The following is a 25,163-nucleotide window of genomic DNA, read 5'->3' as shown; positions in this document are numbered from 1 at the left end:
TGATCTCTGTCTGTCAAATAAATAAATAAAAATACAAAATAAAGCACGTAATTCATTAAAATGAAAGCTTCTGCCCCAAAGTTATCTCAGGGTCTATTAAATACATAAATAGCTTAAAGCCCTTAGAAAAGCACACTGAAAGCAAATTGGTACTCAGTCAAAACTTTCCTCTCTGCAGAGAGGGAAAGATCATTCAGATTCTATCTCTGCACAAAAAGTGTTCTCTCTGAAACTTCAGTTGGATGAACTAATTGAAGAAGCCTATTGAATTTGGTCAGAAATGGGGCTGGGTGTGCTCCCCAGAAAGAGTAATGGTGCTGGGGAGCTGGGACCAGAAGCTCTTAAGCCACATGGCGCACAATGGGGGTGACGCAGGTGCAGCCCACGGCCACCAGCATCTTCTCCAGCCGGAAGCTGTGGGGGCAGTGCTGAGACTCTCTTCGCAGAACCAGGATCTCTTGCTGGATGGGGACGGAGTTCATGTGGTAGTTTATCTTCCCTTCAGCACTGACACAGCCCAGATGGCGGCATTTGGCCTCCCAGATCACAGAGGGGTATCTCTCAGGGTCCATGTTGCGGCTGCAGGGGGGACAAAAACGAGGGAGAAAGTGAGTATCTGGTAAAGCGGGGAGGAAATCAGACAGGAATAAATAAAGGGAGGCACATTCACAGGGTGACAGAGCATGGGCATTGCACATTCTCAAAGTTTGTGGAAAGCCTGGATTTGTAGGCACGTGAAATGTTATAGAAAAGAATGATCAGTTTTTCCCAATTTCTTTGAAGAATGAACCAAATAAGGTAGATGAGACCGCAGAGGGGATTTTAGTTTGATACAAAGGACAATTTCTTAAGGTATATATGATAGAGAAAAGCCAAGGGAATCATGTAGGTATATGATAGCCATTAATCTGACTGAATGAAGTCTGCCTTTGAAGCAGGGAAAGGATCAAAATTTTATCTGACAGCACGGTCATGGGATAGAGCCCAGAGCTGACACAAAGGGCTGGAAACAAAAGCTTAAGCCCCTCTATAACCTTCTCTTCCCTCTCTCCTCCAGCTGAGTGAATGACTTGTTTTGACTTTTGACTTGATTTATTTGAACTATTCTTAGTAATGGGAGGCTATAGTCACCACATAACTGAAGGGTTTTTTTGGTTTGTTTGTTTTTGCATAAAATCGAAATACTAAAAACCATTTTGTATTTAATCTTAATGGGGTCTAAATATTAGCTGTACTAAGAGGACAACAGATATAGGTCTGTTGGTGATATAGATCAAGGCTGTCTGACTCAAAAAGGGGCGCAAATATCCAACATGATATTTCCTTCACTGGGTTTAAACCATATTATTCCCCTGTTAATATGACCAAAAAAAGAAAGGCACAAAAATCCCAGTTAATTACTACTCATTTTCAACAAATCATCTCAGTGGTAGGTCTGCTAAAGAGACTTCAAGCATTAATCCCCAAGATAAATTAAAAAAAATAAATTTCCAGTAGACTTGAGGTATCATAAATATTGGAATAATGAATAACATGAGTGGGTTTTTGGTGTCGGTGACAGTGAGACCTAATGGGTAGGTAGTATGGGGGAGAGGTGGTCCTGTGCATCAAAGAAGTCTGTAGAATAAAATTTGAGAATCTTTGCACAATAGCCCTTCCAGATTTGACAGATGATTCTGAGTAAAATCATCTTCAAGGTGACTTAACTGGCAGTCCTTTGCATGAAAGTTAGAACAATACAGAGATTTTTATTGGGAGCCATTACATACTGCAGATTCCAAGGTGACGTGGATCGGTTGTGGTAGTCTGAGGGCCTTCTGGAGTTCGTATTCCCATTAAGGATATTCAGATTGACCTTCACATGCTGAGGGAAGTTCTTGTCCTCAATGTTTGGGCATCCTGGATTTTGTGGGAATGCTATTCCCGCCTTCGCAATAGCCATCAGGCTCAGCAGCAGCAGCAGTGCCTGGAAACGAATGGGGAAAAGAAGGTAGGATATCGGATTAGCATGTGGTTTTTGGCAACAAATTTTAAAGATTATTGTATTGCTAATCATGGAGAACATACTATGTTCCAGGGCGCTCTATAATAAATTTTTGGATCATTTTGATGAAAGACTGGTTATATGATGAAAATAATGACTGAAATAAGACCATGGAGTGTTTACTAGTCTTGAACATTCTTCTTTGGAATTAGGAGAGACACCTTTTTTTATTGGTTGGCAGTAATTTTAGTAAAAATGGCAAGTCATCGGTCTCTGGCCTAGCATTCTGTGAAACCCGATGTGAAGTCAAATGTTTGCCTTAGAAGAAAGGGCTGTAGAAAATGCATGTATTATCATATCCGTGTTCATGTGAGAAAAGCTGGGCAGACATTCAACCCCAAACTTGTCCCCTCCCGTATGTTTTCTATGTATATTTTCCAGGTTTTCTAAAGTTACATATATACACATATTGATTCTGTAATCAATTAAATTAAATATTTCAAAAATATAAAAAAATATATAGACCTCAAAAATATAAAGACCTTCTACACTTCTACACTTCTATAAAGACCTTTCTACACTTCTAAGTGGGTTTGGTGTATTAGACTATGGTATAATAGGGGCGCCTGGGTGACTCAGCAGTTAAGCATCTGACTCTTGATTTCGGCTCAGGTCATGATCTCAGGGTCGTGAGATTGAGCCTTGCATCAGGTTCCATGCTCAGCAGGAAGTCTGCTGGAGATTCTCTCTCTTCTCTCCCTTTTCCCCTCCCCAACCCACCCAAACCAATAAATAAATCTTTATTTTATTTATTTTTTTTAAGATTTTATTTATTTATTTGACAGACAGAGATCACAAGTAGGCAGAAAGACAGGCAGAGAGAGAGGAGGAAGCAGGCTCCCCATGGAGCAGAGAGCCCGATTCGGGACTCGATCTCAGGACCCTGGGATCATGACCTGAGCCGAAGGCAGAGGCTTTAACCCACTGAGCCACCCAGGCACCCCAATAAATAAATCTTTAAAAAGAAGCTTGTGGTATAATAATAGAATAATGGAAAAGAAAGTCAGTGTTGCCATTAATTAAATCCTCAAGGATACTGTTCCATTTTATTATGGAATAAAGAAAAATACTCTTGGAGAATCATATTAAATTCCTTGTACTCAGAAAATCAGATTTTCTTTTATTTATTTATTTATTTGACAGAGAGAGAGAGAGAGAGATCACAAGTAGGCGGAGAGGCAGGCAGAGAGAGAGGGAAGCAGGCTCCCCGCTGAGCAGAGAGCCTGATGTGGGGCTCGATCCCAGGACCCCGAGATCAGGACCCGAGCCAAAGGCAGAGGCTTTAATCCACTGAGCCACCCAAGTGCCCCAGAAAATCAGATTTTCAATAAGCATTCTTTCTCACTGCACAGCATCATGTGACACTTTCCATGTGGTTTAGCCCCAATCTAGCTATCTTTCAGTTTTAATCTCATCGCTCAAACTGATGTGTATCAGTTCTTGAAAATGCTATAAAATGACGAGTATCTACCAAAGCCTTAGTATCCTATCCTATGTATGCAGCATTCTTGGATCTCCATAGTTAGAATCCAGAATTTCATGCCTGCGGTCCAGAAATATTATCTGGTCCAAATCAACAGAAGTATTGCACATTAGTGCAGGACTCACCATGGATGAAGTTGTCGCAGGAGCCATTGTAATCTTTCCCAGATGACTGGAGTTGGATTGGCTTGTGCCTGCTTCAAGATGGACAGAGTGTAGCGCTATCTTGCCCCTTTTTATAAGGCTTTGCTCCTCTGTGGTCACTTACGTTGACGTATTGAGGTGGGTAAAGGAAAGACATCATTTTAGTTAAATGTTCCATCCTCAAATGAGGTCAGAAAAGAACCTCCCCTTTGTGACAGGTAGTATCTACTTTGAAGGAAAATGGACAGGGCAGAAATTCATGTTTTGAAAGACTATGTCCTTTCTTCATTATTCTAGGAACTATTATCAGAAGCTGACTAAGATGAGCTAATATCATTTACTTATGGGCACATATGAAGATGTCATAAGAGCTATGCTCTATTCTAATGGTTCATGGGGAAATGAAAGTTTGTTATAACGTTCAAGTCTTCTGATATCATGTACCTTGATTTCCCACTGGATAATTCCTTTCCTCACCGGATTCTCTAGACAGACGTTGTGGAGTCCATTCTAGAAACTATTCAAGGTCTTGCCATGTAAAGAAACAATTGAGAAGTGAGTAAAAATTTAATGATGTGAAGGTATATTATTTCACTGAATTAACACCTGCTTTGTTGAATGTTTACTCTGCTTAAAAAACTAATAACTAGGTTCAAGAGATGTGAGGTTTGATATTAAAGGCATGTCTAACACTGCATGTTACCAAGCAACTTGTTAACTCATGCCATTCTTCAAGAGGAGTGAGATGGAAATGAAGGAGTGAGGGGACCATGTTGTATGACCTGAACTCATAGGTCCTGATTCCCCTTCCTCTAATGCCTCCATGCCTTTTGCTAAGGTACTATCTTTGAAATGACCCTCTGTTAAGTGTTACTTGTCCTTCCAGAACCTGTTTGAATGTGTCTTCAGGTCTGGTGGTCTGTCTTGATTTTCTTAGTTGGAACAAACAGCTCCCATAACACATAGCTTATACCTACCTCTATAATAACTTTTGCTTCATTTTGTACTCTATTTTGTTTGGCTGGAAAAAGCATATTTAAGACATATGTTTATTTCCATTTTTAGATTCTTCTGTAATCCTTCAACATGATGTCTGGTAAACAGTAAGTGCTCAATATTTTGACCGGTTGACAGTATGAATGTTGTTTAGTTAGCTCAGAATTTTGAATATTCTTTTTGGGACCCAACTGTATTCCAATAACCATTTTGATCAAATGCCTTCACTCTCCATCCTGATCCTTTTGTTGTATGACAAGGTTATAGCTGATTTTGGACCACCCCAGAGTGGAGAATTTCTTGCCTTTTGCCTTCAGGCAAGGATGAGGTGGAGGAGAATGTGCTTGCTGCCAATTCTTTTGGTTGATGGCCAAGGCGGGAAGGCTGAGTCTAGTTCCCCTATTGCCTGCCTCCTATACCAGTGAAATCCAGCCTGTGCGCCAACTTTTGAAATGCCAATCCCTAAAATAAGTCTGGGGAAATGTGGGTTTTCACAAAAGTGTAAAAATGATTATTTTGAAGTGGTGGTCAGAGTGGGGTGTGCCCAGCCTTGAGTAGGTCTGGTTTCCCACCTGAGCTGGAAGCCTGTGCCTCCTAGAGGAACGGCCAGAAGTATAAAGGAGGTGTGAAGAGTGGGGAGGCTCCTTCTCTGTATTTGTCTACGGAAGCCGCTGGCTCAGGTTTGAGTACCTGTTGAGATGGGGTGGGGTGGGTGGGCTGGGAACGCTGGATTAAGAATTAGGATGCCTGGGACGCTGGACAAGAAGGCATGTTTGTGTTCATTGTGGCTCTGCCATTAACTGCCCATGCCTTTGGGTACCTCATGTCCTTGAGTCTCAGTTTCTCTCATGGTAGAATGAGGTTTTTTGCATCAGGTAATCTTTGATTATTTGTGAATTTTCCAAAAAAAATAGTGGGAGAGCAAATAGGAGCAGCACATTATTTTGCTTTGTGATTTTCCTCAGGTTTCTCACTCTTGCTTCTTTAAGGGCTTGGAAAACAGACGTCTATGGGACACGGGGAACTTCAGATTGGAAGTTGGGACTTGGGTGAGGAGAAGGTCCGCTGCTGGAGACCGGGAAATACTCCTGGGAGCCAAAATCCTGGGTGAATTTCAGGGGATGATACTGGTGAAATGTCTGTGGCCTTCTTGACTTAGGGAAAGGATTTTGAAGGCTCTTTGGCATTATTAAGACACCAAACTTTATTCTTTTCTACTTATAATAAAGAACAATGTGAGAGATAGAAGAAAATTTTCTTCCTTTTGCATTCAGGAGAGAGTATTGTGGAGTCTTTTGTCTTGATGTAGTGGAAAATTAAGACTGTCATTAAAAAAATAAAATAAATAAATAAGCTAATTTTGAAAAAAATCTTGCTTGGGTGGTGAAGTTACCACTGAAATACTATTGTTCCCTCTCTTCCTTCCTCTTTCTTTCTTTCTTTCTTTCTTTCTTTCTTCCTTTCTTCCTTTCAATATAGTTGACACACACATTACATTACTTTCAGGTGTACAACATAGTGATTCTACAAGTTTATATAAGTTTATATGTTATGCTATGCTTACCACAATGAAATCATCTTCGTGATACTGTATTTTAATTTCTTTTCTATGGCCTTTTTATTTTTTTAAAAGATTTTATTTATTTATTTGACAGACAGAGATCACAAGTAGGCAAAGAGGCAGGCAGAGAGAGAGAGAGGAGGAAGCAGGCTCCCTGCTGAGCAGAGAGCCTGATGTGGGGCTTGATCCCAGGACCCTGAGATCATGACCTGAGCCAAAGGCAGAGGCTTTAACCCACTGAGCCACCCAGGCGCCCCATCTATGGCCTTTTTAAATAAAAAATAACAATAGTCTGTCTCAGTATAGGAGGTGGCACTGTGCCATCATTAGTGATTAGTGTGTATTATCATTTAAAGGCAATAGCTGTAAAAAGACAAGCATGCCAATTTATTTAATGCCATGCACATCAATAGCAAGACTCCTTTTCTCTTGATTTTTGATCTAATAGAAGGAAACAGTAGCTGCAGGGAATCCTTTTTTTTTTTTTAAAGATTTTATTTATTTATTTGACAGATAGAGAGCTCAAGCAGGTGGAGCGACTGGTAGAGAGAGAGGAAGAAGCAGGCAGAGGGAGAGGAGAAGCAGGCTCCCTACTGAGCTGAAAGCCCAATGCAGGGCTCCATCACAGGACCCTGGGATCATGACCTGAGCCAAAGGCAGACACTTAACCAACCAAGCCACCCAGGTCCCTTTCCTCTTGAGTTTTAAATCTGGAGGCCGATACTTCGAAATTGGGCTAGCATACAGCAAGCAACATCAGACACTTTAGATGAAGATATGATATTAAGGAAGGAGAATGTCTGTAATAGAGAGTCATCTGGAAGGCCTTGGAGAATTGCCAAAGTCAGGATTTAACTGAGACCCAGATTTAGATTCAATTTATCAAGGTCTAGATCATCTACTCCCAACTGCAAAATGTTAATGGTGTTATGTACCAGAGGTTCAGCATTGAGGTCCAAACTATTGTCTTTGAGAAACAGGACTTACTATATATGAAGTTAACATGATTTATTAAATAGGAAACATCAATCTTAATCCCAGCCTGGTAGTATCATTGCTCCTCTCCAGCATAACACTGTTAGGGATTCACGATGGTCTGTGTTTCTGAGGGCCATCCCGAACGATGAATTGCTGGGTGGGAATACTGCGGGGGTAGGGAGAGGCTTCCTCTGAGATCCCTGGTGAAGGAATTTCTCTTCCTCAGATGACATGCTGGATTGAGGGAATGATTGACAATGAGGGTATCTGAACAGGGTGATTGTTAATGGGCTGGTAAGGGCTGAGAGGTGAGAGGCAGACTCCTCTTCAACATTCAGATTCTGTTTTTTCACCATTGGTCGTTCCAACTCTTGGTAGATTGCTCTTCCTGATGGTGACCTGTGGGAACAGCTCCTTTGAGTAACTTAATTTCTTCTACTTTTGGTTTTTGATGCTGCCTCCTCTGTAGTCTAGACCAGACTATTTTTATGTGATGAAATCAGATCATAAAACTGTTTTAACGTCTTTAAAAACCAAATGGTCAAAAAAAAAAAAAAACCAAAACCAAACCAACCAAATGGTCAAAAGAACAGCAAACAACCATTACATTACCCATGTGAGATATTTGATTCTGTTCCTGGTAACTTCCAAATAGTGCATAATGACTTTTATCATTTATCTCATAAGTGAGGCTTGTTCTTTACACATCTTTCCCAGCCTCAAAGAACTGAGATAATGCCTGGAAGCTCAGAAGGAGATATCTCACATCACGTTATCTGGAAACAGTGGCAGTCTACCAGTGTTTCCCCAATCCCTACATCAAAATCCACAATCAAACACATCATATAAGTGTGTCAATTTCTCCTTTGAGTAATAACTATGAACCTCATGGAAACCAAGCTTCTTCCTTAGGTGGGTTTCTCACTAGTCTTTTACTGAAACAGTGATTTAAAGTGGGTCAGAAAACTTTCCATTTCTTTGACGAACAAATAAATTTAGAATTCTGTAACTATACATTAGCAGCCACATGCAAATTTGTTTTACGGTGGCCTTCCCTTTGGTAATGCTGACTTCATCTTACACCCTGAGAATCAAGGTCAGCAAATGACTGAAGTTTCAAGTCTAAACGGATGTCACTTAAAGTAAGGTCTAAAATTAAATAAGCAGCACAAACCGCACACTGTGTGGCCTACCAAGAGAGCACCTTTATATTCTTTTCAGGTATTTTGAAGCTAATGTGATTTAGAGATAACCACAGAATGTGGGAACGAAAGATACAATACTTGGTATTGATAAATACCAAGTAAAGATTGGTATTTGGTAAAGATACCAATACTTGGTTCTTCTCCAGGGGATACAGTACAGAGCATGTTATGGAGCCGTGGAGGCTCAGTGACTCGTGACTCGGAACTATAGTAAAATCGATAGATGACTGTGCTGTAATTCCTTATTCCAAAATTCTCTGAAGAATTTGAGATAACTTACAAGAAAAATTCAATTAATAAAGCAGAGAAAAATATAAATCAGGCCCAGGGGATGCAGATTCAAACGTCAAGTTCCAGGAAAAGAAAACCCATAAGTCCAAAAAAACCCAATGTAATTACTCTAGTTGAGATTTACATTTGCCTCTGAGCTTCCTGGCAGCCAAATTAAAAAAGTAGTTATGCTCAGTTACGTAGTTCTCACTATGAGAAAGGAAGAAGCTTGCTAATTTCTTAAAGGAGATGGAGTTTTTCCTATTGTCACATTTTTAAAAAAGATTTTAGAGAGAGAATTAGCAAGAGAGAGTATGAGCAGCGGGAAGAGAGAAGCAGGCTCTGTACCAAGCAGAGACTCTGATGTGGGGCTTGATCCCAGGACTCTGGGATCATGACCTGAGCCAAAGGCAGACGCTTAAATGACTGAGCCACTCCGGGGCCCCTTATCATTACATTTTGAAGGGAAGTTTTCATCTGGGGCTTATAAAAGGCCCTTGTTCAGTATATTGGTCAAGGACAAGTTTTTGACACTACACATTCCCATTATCAGATTCCAGCTCCACGTTAGTAGCTGTGTGTCCTTGGGAAAATTATATCACCTGTGACTCAGTTTCCATACCTACAAAATGGAGATAACAATAAAACATGACTCATAAAGAGTGGTGAGGACTGAATTAGATACTGTTTTGGAGGTAATATATATGTGTATTAAATGCTCACTGAATGTTGTTAAAATGTTTACTTTTATCAGAATGTCAGGGCATGAGATTCTGTCAGATATTGTCAAACTTTTTTGAGAAAAAAGCCATTGGTTCCGAGGGATACTAGTTGTCTGATCATTTGAATGTCTACTCTGTGAGGAAGTAGGGGAATTTCTTCAGGGTTCCATAATGGTCTGGATGAAATAGCCATTCATTCAACAAATATTTCTTGAGTACTTATTACATGCCGGGCACCGTGTTGAGCTCTAGGGATACAACAGGGTAGAAGGGGGCTCACATCTAGGGTAATTCAGACCCTATATTCATATTCTGTGCTTACCAAACTGTTTGCTAATAATGAAGTAGCCTTCTTAGATACTTAGATAACCTGGAAACCAGTGCCCCGGATGGTGGATACAGGCATTCTGATTAGTACAGAGGAGTAGTTCTCACTACAAATTATTAATTTGTCCTTTTGGTTTATATATTGTTATGCTGACAATAAAGGAATTTCCAAGTTTATATTTATTGTATTGAAATTAACTCAGAGCTGCCATCCCATATACATTACATATTTTCTATCTATCCATCCATCAACCATCATATACCTTTCTACACCTGTACACACACACAAACAACACACACACACACACACACACACACACAGTTTTTTTCAGAGAGTGAACATGATATATGCTCATTTGTTATATACACACACACAGTTTTTTTCAGACCATGAACGTGATATATGCTCATTTGTTATACAAAATAGTGGGGTGAAGGAAGGAAGAAAAGCAAAAAGAAGAAAACAAAATCAATCCATAATCCTAATTCTTAGAAATAAGTTTTGGAGTATACTGCTCCTGTAATTTTACAAAATGTGACCATTTAAGGTGTATTGTTCTAGTTTTTAAAAATACAATTAAGAAAGTATAAATATTTAATGAAATTGGGCCATATTATAATACTGCTTTGTAACCTGTTTTCTCACCTCACAATGTGTTCTAAACATGCTGTCCTCATAAGCTTCTTTTTGTCTGTGCATGTGTTTGAAACAGATTTGCCACCTAACCTCCTGAGCAATGAGGGAACAGCAGACCATTTAACCAGTTGTTGATTGTTGAATATTTTAGTGGCTTCTAAGTTTTAATTATGTCTTTGACTTCTCTATATCACCCCCCGCCCCAGAGCAGGGACAACCTAGTCTGTGTGTAGAAAGGTATATGATGATAGATGGATAGATAGATAGAAAATATATAAATGTATATGGGATGGCAGCTCTGAGTTGAGTTCAATACGATAAATATAAATCCTAGCTCAGTAGAATTCCCGTGGAGTTCTGCACTTCCAAAGTTGCTGAATTTGGCTGACTAGCGATGTTATCAGGATGTAAAAGCAAAGAAAGAGAAAGACCAACAGGGTTACATATGCTTGGTTGGGAAAGTAGGGTGACCTTTGGGTATTCTTAATGCCAGCAAGTTACAAATAGTTTTTGATGATGGTTTGACTCAGAAGGAAGCAAGACCAACTGAAGGTCAAAAAAGAGAAACAGCTTATTGACGAGGCCCAACAGGACAGGTTCGGAGAACAAAGCTTTCTCGGTAGTTACGGGAGTATGAAAAGTGTAATGATAATGGGACCTATTCACTATTTTAATGGTATGGCAGATAAATCATTACATGAAAGGATTTATTTGCTCAGACATCCCTGAGTTGCAATTTTCTTCCTTGTACTTTCCATGGTGGACATAGGAGTGAATATTTGGGGTCAGAATACTTCCTTACCAATCTTTGCTTGGTAAAATAAATAGAAACTGTGTTGATGTGAACAGCTTTAGTAAGGAGGGTAAGCCGTCCTGTCTATAAGAACATGAATTTAATGTATGGTAATCTATTCACAGATGGATGACAGTCAAATATAATAATAAAAATAATGTTGAAGATAAATTGGTAGATATCTATAAAGCTTCTTAAAAATCCCAAGTAAGGGTGCCTGGGTGGCTCAGTCATTAAGAGTCTGACTTCAGCTCAGGTCATGATCCCAGGGTCGTGGAATCGAGCCCCACATCAGGCTCCCTGCTCAGGGGAAACCTGTTTCTCCCTCTCCCATTCCCCCTGCTTGTGTTCCCTGTCTCGCTGTCTCTTTCTCTGTCAAATAATGAATGAAATTAAAAAAAAAAAACAAATCCTAGGTAATATTATTACGACGGCAATAGCCATTAAAGACATCAACAAAGACAGACAAACAGAAAGGCATATGAGTATGAAAAACAGTGACCTAACATATGGTAGGTGTCAAATGAATGTCAATGATATATCCTTTGTAACATCACACAAGACGTTTTCGATATTTATCTTTCATTTATTTTATTTAATTTCAACAACAATCCTATAGGATATTACTATCCAAATTTGCAGAAAAGAGAACTAAGGTTTGGTGGGTTTCAGCAACTAGTTCAAAGTCACCTAGTCTGCCGGTGGTGGGCCTGAGATGGGTCACAGATGTGGCTGATTCTCAAGGCTGTAGTCTCTTCACTGTGACAAACTGAAAACACTGATAGTGGGACATCTTTTTTTTTGCAATTTTCTTTTTAATTTTAATTCCTGTATAATTAACATACAGTGTTATATTAGTTTCAGGTATACAATATAGTGATTCACCAATTCTATACATTACTCAGTGACCATTGAAATAAGTGGATTCTTAATCCCCTTCACTTATTTCACCCCCCCCCCACCCCAACCTCCCCTCTGGTAACCACCAGTTCTCTATAATTAAGAGTCTGTTTTTTTGTTTGTTTGTCTCTTTTTATTTTTCTTTGTTCATTTGTTTTGTTTCTTGAATTCCTCATATAAGTAAAATCATGTGGTATTTGTCTCTGACTTATTTTACTTAGCGTTACACTCTCTAGATCCACCCATTTTTTTTAAAAGACTTTATTTATTTATTTGACAGACAGAGATCACAAGTAGGTGGAGAGGCAGGCAGAGAGAGAGGGAGAGGGGGAGAAGCAGGCTCCCCGCTGAGCAGAGAGCCTGACGTGGGACTCGATCCCAGGACTCTGGGATCATGACCTGAGCCGAAGGCAGCAGCTTAACCCACTGAGCCACCCAGGCACCCCCATGTTTTTTTTTTTTTTTAAATTTAATTTCTTTTCAGTGTTCCAGAATTCATTGTTTATGCATCAACCCAGTGCTCCATGCAATACGTGCCCTCCATAATACCCACCACCAGGCTCACCCAACCTCCCATCCTCTGCCCCTTCAAAACCCTCGGATTGTTTTTCAGAGTCCATAGTCTCTCATGGTTCATCTCCCCCTCCAATTTCCCCCAACTCCCTTCTCCTCTCCATCTCCCCATGTCCTCTGTGTTATTTCTTATGCTCCACAAATAAGTGAAACCATATGATAATTGACTCTCTCTGCTTGACTTATTTCACTCAGCATAATCTCTTCCAGTCCCATCCATGTTGATACAAAAGTTGGGTATTCATCCTTTCTGATGGAGGCATAATACTCCATGGTGTATATGGACCACATCTTCCTTATCCATTCATCCGTTGAAGGGCATCTTGGTTCTTTCCACAGTTTGGTGACCGTGGCCATTGCTGCTATGAACATTGGGGTACAGATGGCCCTTCTTGTCACTACATCTGTATCTTTGGGATAAATACCCAATAGTGCAATTGCAGAGTCATAGGGAAGCTCTATTTTTAATCTCTTAAGGAATCTCCACACTGTTCTCCAAATTGGCTGCACCAACTTGCATTCCCACCAACAGTGTAAGAGGGTTCCTCTTTCTCCACATCCTCTCCAAAACACGTTTTTTCCTGTCTTGTTAATTTTGGCCATTCTAACTGGTGTAAGGTGGTATCTCAATGTGGTTTTAATTTGAATCTCCCTGATGGCTAGTGATGATGAACATTTTTTCATGTGTCTGATAGCCATTTGTTGTCTTCATTGGAGAAGTGTCTGTTCATGTCTTCTGCCCACTTTTTGAGATGATTATCTATTTTGTGTGTGTTGAGTTTGGGAAGTTCTTTATAGATCCTGGATATCAGCCTTTTGTCTGTACTGTCATTTGCAAATATCTTCTCCCATTCTGTGAGTTGCCTCTTTGTTTTGTTGACTGTTTCCTTTGCTGTGCAGAAGCTTTTGATCTTGATGAAGTCCCAAAAGTTCATTTTCGCTTTTGTTTCCTTTGCCTTTGGAGACATATCTTGAAAGAAGTTGCTGTGGCTGATATAAAAGTGGTTACTGCCTATGTTCTCCTCTATGATTCTGATGGATTCCTGTCTCATGTTGAGGTCTTTTATCCATTTCGAGTTTATCTTTGTGTATGGTGTAAGAGAATGGTCGAGTTTCATTTTTCTACATATAGCTGTCCAATTTTCCCAGCACCATTTATTGAAGAGACTGTCTTTTTTCCACTGTGTATTTTTTCCTGTTTTGTCGAAGATTATTTGACCATAGAGTTGAGGGTCCACTACCAGAACTCATACAGCAATTCAGAAATGTGGCAGGATACAAAGACAATGTACAGAAATCAGGGCTTTCTTATACACTAACAATGAAAACACAGAAAGGGAAATTAGAGAATCGATTCCATTTACCATAGCACCAAGGACCATAAGATACCTGGGAATAAGCCTAACCAAAGAGGTAAAGGATTTGTACTCGAGGAACTACAGAACGCTCATGAAAGAAATTGAAGAAGACACAAAAAGGTGGGAGACCATTCCATGCTCTTGGATCGGAAGAATAAACATTGTTAAAATGTCTATACTGCCTAGAACAATCTATACTTTTAATGCCATTCTGATCAAAATTCCACCGGTATTTTTCAAAGAACTGGAGCAAATAATCCTAAAATTTGTATGGAATCAGAAGAGACCCCGAACTGCTAAGGAAACGTTGAAAAAGAAAAACAAAACTGGCAGCATCACATTGCCTGATTTCAAGCTTTACTACAAAGCTGTGATCACCAAGACAGCATGGTACTGGCATAAAAACAGACACATAGACCATCCATGTTGTTTTAAATGGCAAGATTTCATTCTTTTTGATGGCTGAATAATATTCCATTGTGCATGTGTGCGTGCACGTGTGTGTATGTGTGTGTGTGTGTGTGTACCACATCTTTTTCCATTCATCTATCATCGGACACTTGATGGTTTCCATATCTTGGCTATTATAAATAATACTGTAGTAAACATAGGGTACATGTATTCCTTCAAATGAGTGTTTCCATATTCTTTGGGTAAATACCCAGTAATAAAGTTACTGGATCATATAGTAATTCTATTTCTCACTCTTTGAAGAATCTCCATACTGTTTTTCAGAGTGGCTGTACCAGTTTGCATTCCCACAAACAGTGTGTGAGAATTCCTTTTCCCCCATATCCTCACCAACACTTGTTGGTGGTATTGAAACTTTACAAAAACTTACTCTGCAACAAATTTTCCTACTTTCTAAAAGTGACTTTCTGTTATTTTTGAAGTTTAAAAATTGTGAAGCCTTAAACATTATCAAATTATCTTTTGTTCATCTATTTGCAGGTATACCCTCTTCCATTTACCATTGTCTGTTATGTCTGTTTTATGACAATCCTTCAGTGTCTAGTGCTATGACCATGTCTAGATTAAGATACCTTTAACATATAGACTCCCCTCAAGGTGCAGGTTTCCATAAAAATAAATAAGGGGGGAGCAGAGAGAGGTGTCTTTATTTCTGTCTTTCACTGAGGATGCAGGTAAGAGGATCAGTGCTTAATTTCCTGGCTTAACTTCTGATTAGAAGATCAATAACATTTGCTTTTCCTTTTCCCTAAAAACAGGGGCATCGGAAGAAGTAGAACTTAAGCACGAGAACTGCATATTATATGTTGACTGTGAATCAGATTTTTTTTTTTCTGTTTGATCTGAAGAACTAGAACATTACCGTCATAATACATTTCAACTATGGAGACAAACTTTGCAGGAGTCAGGGTTTAAAACATTAGACTGGAATTGAGTTAAGCCTCATGAACCTGATGTTGAGTGTAAGATGATAGTAGATGAAGAACAACTGATTTTGAAAAATGTCTGATGTACATATTATTAAACATGCTTGGTTAAAGTTCGATTTTATTTATATACCATTATTCATTTATTTAGTCTGTTATTAATGCACTTTAAATTCATTTCAAATTATTCACTATTAATACAGTGATAAATATCTTATTAGTTACATCTTTGCTCAACTACATATTATTATTACTATAGGACATATACAAGTTTTTGCATTATTGTCTATATTTTTTTGAGAAAATGTGCAGACTATGTAGTTTCTTTCTTTACAATAGAAATCAGTTGAGCTAGCTGAAGCAAAAACGTGAAACAACTGTAAGAATATAAAGGTGGCTTGAGGAAATCAAGGGCAAGAATTACAGCAAGCATTTAGGAGCACTGGCACAAGAGCTAAAAAACAGAGTGAAGCAATTGGTCCCTTAGTCATCCTCTCCTTAAACGATGTTGTTACTCTCTCTGTGGATACTTTTTCTCTACACTGTTGGCTTTCCATGTTCACACATTCTCAGGTCCACTGAAAGGCATTTCTCTGATGCCAGTCAGAGTCTCAGGAGAGTCTGATTGGCTTATTTTGAGTCATGTGTCCAATCAGCTATCCTTGTGCAGGATCACGTGGTAAAACCAGTGCCACTGGTGGTGGTGGGGGGGTGTCTAGCCTTGTAGTTCAGTTTGCTCTGTTCTTAAACAAAAGGGCTATGGGTTGGGAAGACATTCTAACTGGCCTGTGTACTCTAAGTAAATTTCCTCCTAGGATAGAGGAAAAACATCCGTAGGTGACAAAGTAGTTTCATCCGTTCCATCAAATCTTGGCCCAGATAACCCTGGTTCTTTCAGCTTTATTATTCCTGCTCAACCTGAATGATAAGGATTGTTTTTATTTTGTTGATGGCATCACAATTTTATTATTTTTTCAAATTTTTATTTGAATATAAAGTGTAATATTAGTTTCAAGCGTATGATACAGAGGCTTAACACCTCTGTAGGACAGCCAGTGCCCATCACACAAGTGCATTCCTTAATCCCCCTCACATATTAGCCCCATTCCCCCAGCCACCTCCCCTCAGTAACCATCAATTCATTATCTAGAGTTAAGAGTCTGTTTCTTGGTTTGCTTCCCCACTTTTTTACTCTTTACTTGTTTATTTCTTAAATAAATAAATTACTCTTAAATAAATTACTCTTTCCTTGTTTATTCTTAAATTCCACATACGAGTGAGATGGTATGGTATTTGTCTTTCTCTGACTGACTTATGTCGCTTAGCATAATATCTTCTAGCTCCATCTACTTTGTTGCAAATGGCAAAATTTCATTCTTTTTTAATGGCTGAGTAATACTCCATTTTATATATATATATATGTATGCCATACACACACACACACACACACACACACACACATATCTCACATCCTGTTAATCCATTCATCAGTCAATGGACACTTGGACTGTTTCCATAATTTGGCTATTTTATATATTATATAATTTATACATATACATGTGTATATCCATATATTATATCTATATTTTATATATAAAATATTTTTGATCTATTTTTGTGAGACTTAAACTTATTAAGTTGTAGCTCTTAGCGTTATATAAAACATATATGGTAGATGTTTAACACAAGCCTGTTTGTTATCTTCTCAGGATCGTCCCCCTGCCTGAAAAGGTTAGATGCAGACCTGTTATCTGTCACTTTTAAAAGTAACTATATGTTTTATATAAGTCTCTGTAGATCTTGATGAACCTATGTGGTTTTAAAATTTTTTTTGATAAGATCTGCTGCATTAAACATGGAGACCAAATGTGGTGAGCTTAATACCTGAAAGTGAGACAGCGGGAACCAGGGTCGTATGTGGGCTCAACAGAGCAGCTGCTAGATGTGATGAGTAAACAGCCATCAAGGAAGTGGTTGACAGACCATTTGACCGAGGTAAAAAACTCAACTTATCTGCCTTTGTGCTTGTTGCCAGAAGAGACACTTTGGCAGGGTGCCTCGTGTATACATAGGAAGGCTCTAGAAATGCTGTTGTTTTTTGGAAGCTGTGACCCAGCAGAAATATATTGCCCACTGGTTGTCCTAATTTATCTAATGTCTCCATCCATCCACCCATCCCGTCTATCCTCTATTAAACACTTACTGAGTTGTTATTACATAAAAAGGAGGAAGAATTAGTTTTAGAAGAAGCAGTGGTTGAGACACACTCAGAGTTCACAAATACATAGGAAAGCTTTGAGGTAGACTCATCTGTGACCTTAGTCAAGTTACTTAATATTCTTTAAACTCCAAGTTCCTCATCTTTAAAATGGCAGTAATAATAATACTTACATCACAAAGTCATTGTAAGGATTGGAAGATATACTGCATATAATGTTTTTTGCACAGACCCACAAATATTATGTATTATTATTTTCAACCATCAAAATCATATTAGTCATCAGCCACAATGAATTCTTATAGGAGCTCAAACTTTTATGCGTTGCGAAGCACATTGAAAGAAGGTAAGATCTGCCTGCCACAAGTTTCATTCTAAGGAAATTGCTTCATGTAGGATGTATCCATAAAATAACAAGACACCTGAAGGAAGAAAAGATTATCAGAATGTTTTGCCTATGTGTTGCCAAATACAACTTTATTTCTACTACTGTATCCAGATGGGTTAATTTTTTGATTTTGCATCTGAAGAGATGGACAGCATATAAACATGGCCTTAGACTCAGACTTACAGAATGGAAAATGGAAACAACCCAGAGAACTCATCCTATCAATAGGTGTTCTTGAAAACTTGCCTAAGTGTCTCTGCTTTATCTAAACACATTCAGAGAGAGAGAGAGAAAGAGAGAAATTATAACTCCTTTGAAATTTATCCTTATTTTTTTTTTAAGATTTTATTTATTTATTTGACACAGAGAGACAGCGAGAGAGGGAACACAAGCAGGGGGAGTAGGAGAGGGAGAAGCAGGCTTCTGGCTGAGCAGAGAACTCCAATTCAGGGCTCTGTCTGAGGACCTTGGGACCATGACCTGAGCTGAAGGCAAACGCTTAGCCGGCTGAGCCACCCAGGCGCCCCTACTCTTATTTCTAACCAAACTCCCCACATTTATAAATTCTATTAATTTGTTTCATTTTATCTTTAAGGAATATCTTCCAAGTTAATGAGGTCCACAATTTTTCATTGTCTTTGACTTCTCATTGCCTTTTTCTCTTCCCCTGCTACTTCTCTTCTGAGTCCTGTCGCCAACTACAATTTGTTACTGAGTTCTATTTTTCTCTGGTGTCATTCTGCCATGTAGTGGGAGAAGTTCTTTTCACATTTGTTTGGACCCCCGGTTCCCTATGCTGTTTCAACAGTCTTGGCCTCCTACTGCGGACTTCCCTATTTCTGGACCTTCCTCCTTGCAGCCCACTTTGCTCACCAAAACCACATTCATTTTCCTTAACCATTGCTCTAATCAAAACTTTTCCTATGTAAAGTAATTATGGGATAGATGAAGTGTGGACTTCTCTGTTGTACATCAAGATCCTCCACATGAGGGACTCCCTTTCTCTATCTATGTCTTTTATAATTCCCCGAACTGCTTCCCTGATAGTTTTCTGTCTTGCAAACATAGAGCTCCCATTCTTTCAGCAAATCTTTGCTCCTGTAAATAACTTCTGACAAAAGGTGAGACAATCTCTCACCTTTTGACTATCATATGGCTAAATGGCTTAAAAATGGTCCAGTTCTAAATGATTAAACTTTTGCTAACAATTCATTATGGAAGAGAAGAGTTGAGAGGGAAATGGATGACAGGGTTGAGGGATGATAGTCATCACTGTTTACACATGAGCTGAGAACCATGTATCTTTCTCAGACTAGGACCTGGGCAAGGTGGGAAGTTCTGAGATGGGGATTCTTGATTTAGGGTCCATGGATTTCTAGGAAGTCTATGGACAGGATTCAGGAGACCTGTGAACTTGCAAAATTGCAAGACTCATGTGTATGTGCATGTGTTTTCAGGGGTGAGGATCCATCACTTTCATTAAGAGAAATAGGATGTTCAACAAGAAGAAGCTTCGGTTAGGGGTTTGACTGGCCAAAGGAAGGTAGGGTGAAGTTGGGACTGAGTGCTGCCAAGATGAAACTTGTCACCTCGCACCACACCATGGTGATGAAGCCTTTGCTTGGATACTGTGGAGAAACTCAAGGTGCAGAAAGCAAGTGTCACTAAAGGCTGAACCAGTCATTAGCACCGGCCAGGAGTAATCTGTACTAAATGATCCTAGAACCTCCTGAGTGTCAGAGTGCCCAAGATTTAGGCTCAGATTGGAAAAGGGATTTTCTCAGTTACAGAAGTTAGAGATTAGGCAACCCCAGTCTGGGCTGTTTCAGAGCACTGGTTTTGGAGATAGGATGGAAATTCTGGTTGGAGGAAGCAGGGGCCCCGTGGAACATGCTCAAAAGATTAAGAACTGAATTCTGGAGGGCACTGAAGTCCTTCTTAACAGGGCCAACCAGAATGGTTTCGGGTGGGAGTATCCTTGTAGGTGGAAAGAAGAACAGTGACCTCTGTATGTAGAACATTTTGTCGATTAAGAGATTTGTAACTCAAGTTTAGCTCTCTTAAGTTTCTTGTTATCTTCTAGGTTCAACCTTTTTCCTTTGTGTTCCTTGTGTTTATTGTAATTTCTCCTTCTAGTGTTTGGTAAAGACGTTTTGAAGATGTGCATCTAAGTTGGGTTGAAGGGCAGGAAACTTAGGAAGGTGATAGGGTTTAGTGGGGTGGATGAGAGGTACTATTGCAGCCGGGTGATGGGAAACACGTGGTGCGGTTAGGAGGAGAGCCCTCTTCCTGCAGCTCCCCTCCATGTATGTCCTTCACGTACAGCTCTCCCACTCCAGATACCCACCCATAGCCTAACTGTCCTTCTGTTATATTCAAATCCATGAGGCTATAATGCCTCACTGAGCTTCTGACAAATCTCTTGCTCTCTTTCTTCCTAGAGCAGTGATTCTCCACCATAAAATGGATTGGGGAGCTTTTACAAAATAAACCCTCACCACATAATTCAATTGAGGACATGTATTGTGTGTATCTTTTGTTAAAGAAGTGATTTGACATTTATCTGTGTGTGGTTTATTTTCTCCTCTAAAACCCTAGGTTCTTACTGTGTTGTTGGAATCAGACACCTGGGTCAAATCCTGGCTCTTCCACTCTCTATGCAATTTGACGTAAAGTATGCAAACTTCCTAAGCCATGGTTCTTCATCTATAATTGATTAAGTGCTAATAGATGGTAATGTGACGAGCTCATTATAAGCATTTAAAAATACTGGATACTGGGACACCTGGATGGCTTAGCCGGTTAAGCATCTGCCTTTGGCTCCCGGGATCTTGGGATAGAGCCCCGCATCGGGCTCCCTATAGGGGGTCTGCTTCTCCCTTTGTCCCTCCCCCTGCTCTCACCCTCTCTCTCAAATGAATAAAAACAAAAAACATTTAAAAATACAAGATACTAAGAAGAACTGAGTTGGTAGTATTTAGGCATAGAAAGAATATACTTAAGGGATGTCTGGGTGGCTCAGTTGGTTAAGCCTCTGCCTTCAGCTCAGGTCATGATCCCAGGGTCCTGGGATCAAGTCCCACACCCCTCTCTCTGCTTATGCTCACTTTCTCTGTCAAATTAATAAATAAAATCTTAAAATTTACATATACTTAAAACAATATACCTTGAAATAGTGTATATTTCAACTGAAATAGTGTAGAAATAATGTATTCTAATTTCCCCATCTTCTAAATATCATAAAAAAGTAAGACCTTTTTTTTTTTTTTTGAGAAGAGATAGTTCAGAAATAAATGAATCCAAATGAACTAAATGGAATTCTTTGGTAAATTAGATCCTGTATTAGAACTATAAGGTATAAGAGGGGAATAACAGGTTTCAGGCTATTAAGTCTAAATAAGGACAAGGAGAAGTAAATAAAGTTTCTTTGTTGAGAGGCACTATTAAAATTATTAAGGGAAGAAGGATCCATGATTTATATCCTCTAGGAGGAAGATCAAATGTTGCTGAGCTAACAAAATAGGTTAATACTATAATTTAAACCACCAAATTACAACAGCAGTCAATCTTTGAAGGTTAGTGAAATGGCTGTATCAGTTAAGATGATTTTATGACCTATTTTCTAAGAAAATAAAGTTTCAAGTTTACTTACAGAAACTATGCAAATGAAAGAGCTCATAGCTCAATAATGACCAACTGACAGAATGAGAGAGGTAAAAGGATTGTAATTTCCGTACAAAGAGATTTTCCAACCAAATTTAAAAATTTGACAATTCAGTCCCTACGTGAAATAAAAAGATACACATTGATGAAAAGTTAGCAGATGGTTTAGAAGCTCTCAAGACTTGTGAATATAAGAAAAACAGCATGTAATGGGAAAGATATATTGAAGAATAAGATTCTAATGATTCTGAATTTATGTTTCCAACAAAATAGCACTTAAAAAGGCAGCTTGGAAAACACATCAAAGATAAACTCTTATATATAAGGAGGAATGGAATTTAACTGAAATTAGCTTTTCCCTGTTAGAACAGTAAAGACTTTATGATCCATCTCTAATAGAAGTTAAAATGTTTTTTAATTTAATATCAATTGATACAAATGGAAGGGAAAAATGGTCAGAAGATACAACATTTTGTCCAAAATTTTAAGACTCTTTCATAGAAATGGATGCGATTGCGTGCTTTGTTCTTTAGATGCCTTTGACATAAGATTTTGCAGAGTACCAGCATTTTAGCACAACCCTGGAAAAAACAATCCTCTTTCTTGCCTGTAACACATTAGGAAGCCGAGGGTACTCCTGTATGTTCTTCACGCAACTGGGCCAAGGACTGCCAGGCCCGAGTCTGGGTTTACCCCTGGCATTCATGGTCATCAGAATACAGGCTTCCATAATAAAAAGAATCTTCAGAGATGCGAGGACCCTCTTGGAAAGCCACACCCATCTTTGTCACTCTCATGTAGCAGCTGATGAATGAAAATTGTTGCAGATTTGCTTGATTAGATACACGGATCTCAGGTGTAATGCTGTACGAACCAGCCTGAAGTGGGGTGGGGATTGAGGAAAACCAAGACTGTTGGGTTTTCTTTTGTGAGATTCACTCCACATTTAGGTGAGTCTTAAGGATCAGAGTTGAGATTGAAAATCCATGTGGGTGAGTGAAACCTTCTTGTTGTCCACAGGGAAAGGAGTCGGAATTTGTAAAGCTCCAGACACCACAGCCCAGGGCTGCATTTGCATTTGGGGAGACCGAAGGCACGTCTTTGAAACATGGTCTGGTCATCACGTCTCTGTCACCAGGCAGTCACGGTAGTGCTTGGAGTGGCACTGTCGGAGGTAAATGTCTTTGCCTACAAGCTTTGCCCATTCTCTGAAACTCTTTTTATTGAAATTAAACACATGTTGGTGGGCGCTACTTTCAAAGAGTCTTTCCTGGTACTCCAAGGGCACCCTGGAAGCCAGGAGAGGAAGTCGGGGAGTAAGGGTAGGATAAGGAAGTGTGCGAAGACAATATTGAAAGGGCAAATGATACATTTTCCGTCCTTTGTATTCCTAAATCCTGGAATTGCAGGCTTGAATTAGGCGCTCCATGACCTGTAGCTACTCTTTCAAATTTGGCTCCAATTACTTTCCTGAAAATCTCCAGTCACATGCCCATACCTCTTGTTACCAGCTTGGAAGAACATTAAGGCAAAGAATACTTCTATAAGCGTTTTGAAAAACAGGAACCGGCAGAAAAATATTCATGTGAACAAAAAAATTCACCAATCATCCCATCAGCTCATGAAAGCATCACAGCATTTATATCTCTCTATGTCTATCATCATATGTGGCTGAAATTAGCCTGGATATATAATTTCATATCTGACATTTAAAAAAATTAAAAATTGTCTGATATATATTTCCCCATATGATTAAAAATCTTTGTGAATATTTTTAATGAGTTCCCCCAATTTCTTTTTGTGAATATACCATCATTTGTTTAATGTTTCCATATTATTGGGTAATTAGACTATTTCTAGAATTCTGTATAATAACAGAATGATCATCTTTGTCTCCACTTTAGATTATTTTCTTCGGACTCTAAAAATGAAATTAATAGGGTATGAACATTTTCAGAAATCATGTTACATATTGTCAAGTTACTTTCTGAAAACCTGGGTTCCAATTTCTATTACTACTAGCAAGGAGAGTACACATTATTTAATTTATTGAATTAAATGAATGAGTTGAATTGAGTCCTTGCTAGCACTGTTATCGTAAGTAATCCACACTAAAAGAAGAAAAGCGCTGACATTAATAGTCTGATTGGGCTTTGAACCGAACTGCACCCAGAGTCTTATTTCTTCACCGCTAAGCTGCATTGGCTTGCCCAGCGTGTCAGAAATATCATCGAGACACCTGTTCTAAGCCGTCTTCACATCTAGTGTTTCTTCTTCCTACTTTGTACTAAATTAAATAATTACCTCCGCATCGCTTTCTTAAATGTCTCTCCTACCAGAATTTAAGCTCCCCGAGGGCAGGCATTTTTCAGTCTTATTAACATCCTATCCCTAGCATCTGTCATGTGCCTGTGGACAGGAAAAAGGCACAAAATACTTGCTAGGGGAATGAATGAATGGTCTCAAGTGTCATCTTTTCGGTGGGTCTTTGGCTGAGGGTTGGATTAATACCTGTGCATGCTCAGATAATGAGGGTGTGTCGGGGAGGGGAGAGGTGTGTGAGCCCTCAAGTGGATGGGTGCATACTTTGTCCCCCCAGTGGGTGAAGGTCTTGGGCTGGCCTTCCCACTTTCTGTCCATGCTTTCCTCCTCCACTGCCAAGTGCGTCTCCAGAATGTTATCTTGCTGAGTTGTGATTGTGGACTGATTTTTCTTTGATCTGGAGCAGGATGGATTCTGATACTTGGTTTAATCATGAAAGATTACAATGTCTTCAGACCTTAGTAAGCATCTAGCCCACCTGGAGTGAGGAAGCAGGTGTGAGGAGATTAAAGAAGTTGGTGGTGGGAAGCTATGAATAGGAATTTCTGGGTACTATTTCTACATTCCTTATGGGAGAGTAACCTCCCCCATAGGGACCCAGGAAACTATACAGGAATTTCAGAGTTACAGCTTCTGGAATTTTCAGAGGAACCAGAATTGCAGCCCCTCATATCTGGGCTTTTCCTCTCCATGTACCTGATCACTGTGTTTGGAAACCTGTTCATCATCCTGGCTGTCAGCTCTGACTCCCACCTCCACACACCCATGTGCTTCTTCCTCTCCAACCCGCCCTCTGTAAACATCTGTTTCACCTCCACCACCATCCCCAAGATGCTGTGGAACATGCAGACTCAGAACAAAGTGATCACTTATGAAGGCTGCCTCAGCCAGATGTATTTTTTCATGGTTTTGCAGGATTAGACAACTTCTAACTTCTAGGCTGTGATGGCTTATGACCACTTTGTAGCCATCTGTCACTTCCTGAACTATATGGTCATCATGGACCCCCGACTCTGGGGACTGCTGGCTCTGGTGTTCTGGGTCCTGAGTGTCTTGCATTCCTTGTTACAAACATCAGTGGTGGCCATCTGTACAGCCCCCCACCTTTTCTGTGAACCCACTCAAATGATACAACTTGCATGTTCTGACACCTTTCTCAATAACATGGTGATCTATTTTGCAGTG

The 25,163-nt window shown here is 39.4% G+C and overlaps 1 protein-coding gene across 1 annotated transcript; it reads right to left on the bottom strand.

Annotated features, from left to right (window-relative positions):
- Positions 1 to 341: 341 nt before the first annotated feature.
- On the bottom strand, positions 342 to 25,037 carry IL17A (interleukin 17A; the record flags this gene model as incomplete). The annotated part of the gene is made up of 3 exons (XM_080805921.1): positions 342 to 579; positions 1,770 to 1,966; positions 24,675 to 25,037. 3 exons carry the CDS (start codon positions 25,035 to 25,037, stop codon positions 342 to 344), a joined length of 798 nt encoding a protein of 265 aa, XP_080662047.1.
- Between the last annotated feature and the right edge of the window lie 126 nt (positions 25,038 to 25,163).

Source organism: Martes martes, assembly GCF_963455335.1.
Source record: "Martes martes genome assembly, chromosome: 6".
Classification (NCBI taxonomy): Eukaryota; Metazoa; Chordata; class Mammalia; order Carnivora; family Mustelidae; genus Martes; species Martes martes.
This window is presented reverse-complemented; position numbering and strand designations above follow the sequence as displayed.